Source organism: Cariama cristata, unplaced genomic scaffold, assembly GCF_000690535.1.
Source record: "Cariama cristata isolate BGI_N322 unplaced genomic scaffold, ASM69053v1 scaffold43831, whole genome shotgun sequence".
Taxonomy (NCBI): domain Eukaryota; kingdom Metazoa; phylum Chordata; class Aves; order Cariamiformes; family Cariamidae; genus Cariama; species Cariama cristata.
In genome coordinates, this window is record NW_009600705.1 from 210 (window position 1) to 9,906 (window position 9,697).

The 9,697-nt window shown below is 37.1% G+C and overlaps 1 protein-coding gene across 1 annotated transcript in view; it reads right to left on the bottom strand.

The window, feature by feature from the left end:
• Positions 1-922: 922 nt before the first annotated feature.
• LOC104169237 (nesprin-1-like) overlaps positions 923-9,697 on the bottom strand; it is a gene marked incomplete at both ends in the record, with an annotated part of 46,047 nt that continues 37,272 nt past the window's right edge. The window contains 7 exons of the mRNA XM_009710103.1: positions 923-1,108; positions 1,966-2,103; positions 3,640-3,822; positions 6,046-6,198; positions 6,409-6,564; positions 7,173-7,338; positions 8,929-9,191. Of these exons, the coding sequence (XP_009708405.1) occupies positions 923-1,108; positions 1,966-2,103; positions 3,640-3,822; positions 6,046-6,198; positions 6,409-6,564; positions 7,173-7,338; positions 8,929-9,191 (1,245 nt within the window). The remainder of the gene's footprint in view (positions 1,109-1,965; positions 2,104-3,639; positions 3,823-6,045; positions 6,199-6,408; positions 6,565-7,172; positions 7,339-8,928; positions 9,192-9,697) is intronic.

Here is a 9,697-nt window from a genome sequence, read left to right on the forward strand (position 1 = left end):
CTCCATTACAGTGTTACTGCTGCTGCAGCTGCAGCATTTCTGCTATGTTCTATACATGTAGTGAAATAAGAGTCCAATGTGGAGAAGGACGATTTTTAACCTTAGCTGCAAGTATCCTAAACAATCGGTGATAACCTATTCTCCTAGTTGCCTTTAGGTATTTTCCTATTTAGTAGTGTGTAACTGTAGCAGGTGACAGCAGAAGAACCACTACAAATATACTAATTACATCATTCCAATATTCATTTTTTTTCCCTGAATTGTATCGTTTCAAAAAAAAAATTTTTAAAAATTAAAAAAGCGTACAATTTCTTGCCCTGAAGGTAAGAGCAAGTAGAAAAGACTTCTGTGCTTTTCTCTGTGTCTTGCACCAGCTTACCGTGCCCTCAGGCACTGCACGGGCATAACACACATTTATGTTAACAATAAACCCCTATGGAAGAGCTGCAGAGAGATGACAGGGATGCAAAAAAGCACGTTCATTCTTTGCATTGCACTCCCTTGTAGAGGTAGGTCCTAGATGATAGAATCCTGGTCTGGTCCAGTACTGATCTGAATTAATAGATAGCAGGCTTTAGATATTTTTAAAGAGAAAAACAAAGGAAATGGCACAGTCTAAGTGCCAACATAGACACTTTTCAAGTATCTAAACACAGGTGCTCAGTGTCATTTGAGACACACCATGATCCCCAATATACATCCATCCAGAATGGGCAGATATGCCAGGACCTGCAGGAATCTTGTCCCCATCTGGAACAGCACCTGAAAGCAGTATGTCAAACGGTGCAAGGTATCTAACTTTAGACAACACAATCATGCCCTTTAGAGACCACAGATAATTTGCACTGCTAATAGTTTCAGAACCACGATGCACACACCACCTCAGCTGTCAGACAGCATGAAAAAAACTGCTTTCATATACCTTGGCAGCATCTTGGAGATTTGGTAGCCGCACTTTGATAACTTGCTGTAATTCCTCTGTCCGCCGCCCCAGTTCCAGCACTTGCTGTGACATTCCTTCTGTACAGTACACACTTGCCAGGTACTCAATCCTCTCACTCATGGCCTCAAGATCACCATGAATCTCTCTGGACTCATCAAGCATAGCCTAGATGGAGATATGAACAAATTGAATGCTAGTGTTGAGCTTCGGATTAAACATATCTTTAAGTATATTCCTGTTCTGCAAACTCCTCAATTTGTACATGTCTGTAAGCATATGATTAAGTTCTACTGATTTCCTTTAAAGATGAGGCAATATGCTTAATTCTTATTTTGGCATTAGTGAGACATGATCAACTTATGATGCTTTGATTTGTTTCACGTGGTCATGTAACACTGGGCAAGTTTGAACCTTATCAAACTGCTCTGCTGATCCCACACTTACACGTTCCACACACAGAACAAATTGCACTGTCACAGGGACAGAAAATCACTCTAATGTCAGATGTTCAGGAAGCAACTGGAAGAAACTTATCCATTGGGTATAAGTCTGAGAACATCTGGTGTGAAACTCATCAGATGAGAACAAAGGCTATTGCAATTTAGTGTAATGGAGAAAAAAAAAACAACAAAAAACAAACTGAAAATCATGTTCGGTTAACTAAAATTTTAGAGGAGTATTAGCTGGAATGAGGTACTCAGTGTGACAGAATCACAGTGTATAGACACACTATTCAATCAAAAGCTACTATGAAGCTAATGTGCTTGAATAAACATGGAGATCAACTTTGAATCGTGTAGTTTTATTCCATAATATATCTTCATTTCAGTCTTCAAAACAATTGTCCAAAACAAATTAATCATCTTTAAGACTTGGAGGAACAGTCAAAGAAACTCAGCATTTTAAGACTTTTTTCCCCTCAAGGAAAGAAGGCAAAAAAGGTGCGGGAAATAAGACTTCATGGCTTAGAAAATAACTTCTTTTACACACTGCCCTTTGAATTTCATAGCTCATGCAATCACCTGGTAGGCTTTAAACTGATCACGAAGCTGAGAGGAAGAATTCCATGTTATACTACCGTGCACTAGGATATTTGCTTTCTCAGTCCATTTCAATATGAACTCCAGCATCTCATTGTATTCTTCCAAGTGTGAAGCAGCCTGGACATAAAAGAAAAATCCACCTCAGTCTAAGATGTAATTCTGTACAGCTCTTAAAGAATGATAAAATTAATTTTATTTTATTTCATTTACTGTTTTTAACTCAGGGATCATCTTAAAAACTTTACCTTACTGTTGAATATAATTGAATTACTTCTGTATTACTGGAAACAGACCTATTTTAGCTCCATATACAAGCTTATCTATTTCAGGAGAAGAAAGGCACTATAAGAATGTAGGTCACACTGGGAGCATGCAATGATGCTCAAATACCTCCCTAGAGACTACACTTCCTGCACATATTTCAGCCTCACACGTAAGTTCCAAAATACCTTCTTGCTCAGTTTGAGGCTCACTGTAAGCCTCCTTTATGTCATTCCTTATTTTTCTTTGTCTGTTTCCATCTCATGCCCCAAATCACCTTTTTTTTTTTAAAACCTGCTTTGTCCACTCAGTCTGTCATATTTCCAAAAAGAGAAATGTTGCACTTATTTCAAAATACAGGACAAAACCTCTGCTTTCTGATTCACCGAATTTTTATTTAGCAAAGTACTCTTTAATTCCAATTTTCTTCTCATTTAGCAGGAACAATTTCACTGATTTTCATACATTTGTCCTGTATGAAAGATGGATCAAATTCTAGGTGACTGAACTGTATTTGCATGCAGTTTGCCTTACCTATCATTTTTTATGATAGAAAGTAGATTTCTTGGTGCTGAACAAAAATATCCTAATGGTTAAATCCCTTCATCAAGTACCTTTGACTGAATTCTTACTTTGATCCTAATTTTCTATCCGTTTTTAAAAACAATTTTTCAAAGGAAACTGAAAAGAGTATCATGAAATAGTTTTGCGGGTTTTTTTTCCAAGCCTTACAGAAGCTTCTTTATGCATACAGAAAAGAGAAATCATAATTTATCAGGATATTGATGGCAGAACCATAGAAAATTCATTTCTTTGCTTTTAGCTAGACTTTTTTCAGATAACAACAATTAGCAAAAAAAATACACATGAAAGAGTTTCAGGGACTTTAAACCACAGAGGAAGCATCTTTATGAATGCTGAAATGTTGGATAACCTTTATCCATTATCAGGGCCATTGTATCTAGGCTTTTCTGTTGAATCTACAAATTATAGTCACCCTCTATAGATTGTGACTAGAGTAAAATAATTTTATTTTTTTTTGTAATGCTGCAAATATAGGTAACAGTGATGAGACAGAGGCCCTGGAATGTACAATGAGATACTATTTCCTGGCATGCTACTGTTTGTGAGATGGTTTATAATCTTTTCAGGGCACCAGAGGAACCAACCAGCAGATATCGAAGAGGATGTTAAAGCTGCATCACAGAATTATACTGCCCTCCTGGATCTGACCCATCTGTGCCCATCTTTGAGGTGTGATGCAAACCTGACTAATAATAGGCAGATGGGCCAAGTAATGCCCCTTCTGCATCACTACAGGAAAATAAATGAGAAGTTTGCATGCTCCTTCAGCTTCTGAAAGGAAACAGCAGAAAGGATTTGAGATCATACCTGACTGAGCTTAGCTGCTCTGTACTCAGCCTGACGGATGGTCTGTTGGTGTAACGCAGTGAGTTTTCCCATCCTGTTAGTCAGCTGCTTCGCCAGCGGTACATTCTGCTCTGCAAAGTCCTGGACTGATGCATCTAATTCCAACAGCTTTATATGGCAGCTGTCCAACTCTTCACCAAGCATCTAGACAGAAAAACAAGAAAACCAGTGATCCAGGAAGCGTTAGTTTTCTGGTTGATTATTTCTAGTCCAACTTGCAACTTTTATACCCTGTCCAAAGTCTCCATAGTTTGTTCCATTTTTATTCTGGCTGGAAACCAACCATGCTTGTCTAGGAAAGCAGGCAGAACAGCAGGATGTTTGGTCATCTCTTAAATGTGTGCCATTACTCTTTCTTCTCCAACTTCCTGGCTGAAACAGATAACCATTTTCCCTACCATGGCAAAAGACTGAGTCACTTCAGAGTGACATTAACTGTTCTTGGCCATCTTCCGGTGTTTGTTTTTGAAAGGAATATTCAGTACATGTCGTCATAATGCGGATTTTTATTTATTGGAAAGGGGTATCATTTTGTTGCTGTCTTAAAATAAACCCTTACGAACTCAGAAATATGCAATTACTCATCAATGCATTATATAAAAACTTTCATTTTCATTTGAAATTTGCATTTTCATAGCTTGATCTTGATACAGGAGTGGTCTGGATCACACTAGACTGTTTCAATAGAAACAGATTTTAAAATCAGTTTTTCTTACCATAGTTACAAAGTTTCTGAAAAGTTTAAAAAGGAAACCTAAAAGGTTTTCCATGTTTCTCATAGACTGATAACACACTTATGGGCTACAGTTTCTTAGGGATGGTATATTGGGATTTCTTTGTACTTGGTTTTTATATCTAAGGTGTTAACAATTCATTGTTTCTGTAATATAAATAAGTTTCATCAAACACTCTAGCCCCTTTCCAATTATTTTTAGAAATTTAAACGGCAATCATCAGACAAAAATTGATTCAGAACACTGCTCTAGCTACAGGTGCCTCAAGAAGTTATGACAGGCTCTTCAGGTTAGGGCTGTCCTGGCAGACACACCTTAGAGTGTAATGATGATCGATCGTTATGATAAAAACATATTATTCCATGAACTTAGTGACATAACTGTCTACATGTAGACATAAAGACAGATGTTGAACTACTCATCTAAATACAAAGGTAAACATATTTGATGTAGGCATAAATAAATGTCTCTGCTACAGAAATTATGCAGAATTCATATGCCGTTTAAAAGTGAGGGAAGGATCCATTTGACTTGGGTCACGTGGATTCAAAACAGATTTTTATTTTCTTTTTCACAATCAGTTTCAATGTTAATATAAAAATATTTACTGTTGTAATCAAAGACAACCCAATCTCAGGAGTATCAGCTGAGCGCTGACATAAAGGCAGTTGAGGGAACATCACTGAATCTCCAGTGATACAGAGTTTTTGTCTATGTAACATGGGAAAGCACATTTCACTGGCTTTCTGCTTAATTACTGGAATCAAGAAGATACACCAAATTTAAAGGGATATATCAGTCACACCTCCAGCAAAGCAAATGGTACCTTGGAGCATATTGAAGGCAACTCACGAAAATATACAGGTGATTTTTTACATACCAGACATGCCAATGTCTTCTCCTATTTGGTATGCTTTGCTCACTTTCTGACAGTAACTTGGCCAAGTTTATCTTTGACGAGTCAAAAAAAAGAAACAAAACCAAAAAAAAACCCCCCACCCTCAACCAACTCCTCACCCATCTCTCCCTCACCCAAAAATTCCCTACTGTCATATGATGGTCCTAACTTGGCCATTACACCTCAGTACAGATGAGCTTTTCAAAGTATGGTACGTACCTAAGATTAAGAAAACCTACAAAAAGAACCAAAAGTCCTTTGCATTACCCTTAACCACACCAGTAGTACTTTACCTCATTATTGCACCAAATGATATGAGATGGACTACTGACTAAGTAAAATTCTTTTTATTGCAAGTAAAGGTATAGTGAAAAGAATGACCTTTTCACTACAGACTGTGACAAGGAGCAGTTTGGGAGCCTTTTAGGTTTGCCCAGATTGCAGTCATACTCATTATTTAGAGGGGACTGCATAACTTTGTCCATCTGACTTGCTTTTACTCTCAGCTACTTCCTCCAAGTTCTGTTACTCGCTCAAGTCCCTGTATGGGCTAGTTTGCAAAGAATATAAATCAAAAAAATCTCATCAGTCAACCCTTATTTCTGTCTGTTCTTCTGTTGAACTACATTGAAAAATGTATCATACAAGTCTTCACAAATACAACTTTGGTACAAAGTGAGTGTCCCAATTCAGAAGAAGGTATGGTGTAACTAAACAAGGGAAGCCTTGACTTACCTTTTGTTCAAGTTTAGCTTGTGCTATATCATTTGTTTTCTTTTTCAGTTTGGAAAGAATGGCATTTAGTTCATTTGCTATCTCCTGGATTTTCTGACCAAATTCTTGATTCAATGTTTTGATCTGCTGAGTTTCTCTTTCTTTGGTTTGAATCTGTCAACAAGAAGAATTAAATTCAGTAACCACAAGTCTCTCCTCCTGAAACAAAATTAACTTTCATTTAACTTACTCTAATTTAAAGAAGAACGTACTAGAACTACTCTACATTGTCATAGTTTGACCACACTTGGATACTGTATTTCACCGTTACAAAGTCTATAGAAGGGCTATAGATCTGTAATGCATTTATCTACTATGCTTTACCTGATCCTGTACAGTTACAAGGGCCAGCCCAACTTCTGCTAAATGAAGAGAGAGTTCAGAAGGCAAAATGGTATAAAGCCTCAAGTACTTATTCTGTTGCTGTTCAGTCATTTTTTCAATAGCCTGGCGATGAGTAGTTACTTCACCAAGGAGAGACTAATGACAGAAAAACAATATTGTTAAGACAATGGGAAAAACATGCCTGTGTAAACTTCACAAATGCAGACATTACATGCAGCTAGCAACAAAGCTAATTGCTTTCAAATTTTTAATTAGTTCATTAAAAAGAATTTTATCTTGGGATTCTCTGGATTCTCATTTATGAGTGTCTAGTTCTCTGTTCCTGTGTGACCACATGTATATAGAAAATGTCAAGTTTTCAGCACCTCCAGTGAAGTAAGTTTATTTTATTTTGTTGCTTCCCTCCCTGCTCCAAACTGCCAAGACAGAAGTGTCACATTCTGTCCATTCACATTCTACAGTTCCCCCATATTTTAGATGAGCGGAGAAACATTACTAAATAATATGCTAGTATGTAAAATTGCATACATGCAACCACTTAAATTTATCTTAAATACCTTTAAAATAAAGTATTACAGCCCATCAGCTACTTCATGCTTTATGAATATGTCTAGAGTCTCACTCAAAAAACCAATGAATATTGCCTAATCTGAATTCACGGTGGTTTTGAACCGATTAACACTCACTACCAGACTACAACAAAGATAAATATTGTAATTTAGAAATTAATAAACTTGATATACCTCCAACTCCTGAAGTTGAGTATCCACTTCCACATCAGGGCTTAATAAATATTCTTTTGTTTCCTGGATCCAGGACTTCACAATATTAATCTCTGCTTCAACCTCCTCACGCTCCTTCAGCTCCTGTTTCACCATCTTCACACCTTTTTTCACTTTCTGTTGCATACTTCAGAAACAAAGAAACAATAACTATTTGTGAAGAATTAAGCAACATCTAAAAACATTGCTTTGTCAAAAAATATTGAATAAGATAATGACTGATAGCCCCACATCCAGAGAAATAGAGTGGGGCAGTGCTGCAACAGACCCCTAAAGCAGCACACTTAAATTTCTCATGTTTATTCTTCAGTTCATTCCTTTTAATTAGCAGTTTTAAGTATTTTGACATCAAGTGTATAAGTCTTTTGAAGAAATGCAAATGTTTACAATACAGATGCCTACATCTGAGCTCATCACTACAGACCGCCCTTATTGTTAGTGGAGGACGCACGCAATTCTAGAGCATGATTTAGGATGATTCACCATCATTCTAAAAGAAACTTCTAAAATAGGTCAGAAAAACTGCATCTTAGACCTGTCTATTTCTCTCCACTAGAGAGCGAGAATTAACCAGTTCAGATGCAGCTATCTATAATCTAAAATAACATGAGGCAAATTCCATCCCTATTGATGGGATGTGCATTGGCAGAATATCTAGGATAAGGCATGGATCAAACACTTGAACACCATTTTTGATCCAGGGACCTATCTCCACACTTCCACTAAGACAGAATTTCTGCACTTCCCTCACGAACTTGGATCTCCTGTAAAAAACAGCATCTTTTTCAGACAACAGCTCTGTGAAAGATCTGCAGGACTACTTGTAGCTCTTATGTACGTCATATGGATCTTACTTTGATATTGCGATATTTGATTTATGTTTGCGTAACATTTCACAGCTGAATCATGCCGTACTTACATAAGCATGTGATCACCACAGACCCTGTTTCTTAGAAACCAATTCTAAGGGAAGAATGGAATTACTGAAGTGCTAACATCTACACATTTTCTACAGGGATTGCTTTTCTACTGTAATCGGTTGTGCATGCCCACAATGAACTTTGCACAGGCTAGGTGCAGGGTTTACAGTTTTTCATTCTCTGTCTCTCTCCCTCTTCCTACTGTGGACTTCCAGTTAAAGGCATCTTAGTGCAGTTATGAGGTGGATATAAGTTCTGAAACTTAGCCATAAAACTTCCTGTTTTATACATGACAGGGAAACATTTTAGATTTAGATAAACATTCATATAATCACAAGGTGAGATGTTAAGTTATGTTTCGTTCACAAATTTCATAGGATAGCTACTTTTGGTACCTAAGTGCTTCCAATAGGGGAAACAAAGTGAAAAACTAATCTAAACTTAGGATACAAAAGATAAAAGGTCACTCTTAATGGTGAGATGCAATGGAAGTGTTTTAAATCAGTTATAACTTTAATGCAGTTTATACAGCTTTTACATAAGTTACTATTATTATGCAAGGTAAGAAGTACATATGCTAAGATGCATAATCCTGCTGATGGAAATGAAATATAACAGTAAAAATGTATTTCAAAACTAATTAGTTTAAAATTAAACTGATGCTTATTTTACATATAGTAACTAGTATTTATTTTAAGCACAGTAATTGTTAACGATGACAAAAATGATACATGAACTCTTTTTAATTAATTGCAAGGTACCATTTTTCTAATGAATCTTTTAAAATACTGCCTTACTTGTGGCATCGATCTTGCATTGCTTTGATTTCTTGCATGACTGGTAGTTCCTCCCGAGATGGAGGCTTTATTTCCACATCCTGAAACATGCTGACAGCGTGCTGTTTGAGCAGGCCCAAAGACGACAGCTGGTACTCCACCTCCAGAAGGAAACTGCTGTGGTAATCCAGGAGTTCCAGGAGCTCTGTCTTGGATGCCTTTTCCACTGAGCTTTCTGGTAAGCGACCTTGTAGTTGATCTATTGCTATGGTACCTTTCTGAATCTATGGAAAGAGATGCAGTCTTGGAAATAATTAAATTAAAAAGAAGCTGGTACAACTGATACCAAAAGGTGCTAAACCCAGTGCTGTACACTTAGATACCGCAAAACACTTGTGGTATAGAGCTTGTGCAGCAGTGCCCATAGCAGATATACAACTATCTCTAAATGTGCTAGATCTAGCTAGCTAGCCCTAGCTCTTCACCGTGGACTAGGATTTGCTAAGGGACTTTTTTAGCAAGTGATGAGTGGTTTCTCGTATTTTTTAGTGTTTATTATCTTTATTGCCATAGGACCTAGAGCTCTACCGCAGGGCGGGCCCATATTTGTCACAAGTCATAGACTTAACAAAAAGATTATCCCCATTCCTAGTGAACCTGCAACCTGAGCATGAAATAATGCGTGACGACACCCATGGGTGAGTCAGGTAGGATATAAGGGAAAAGAAAAAAAAAGACACATGATCACTGAGCAGCAACAAGCAATAATACCACTGCATAAACTGAGAAA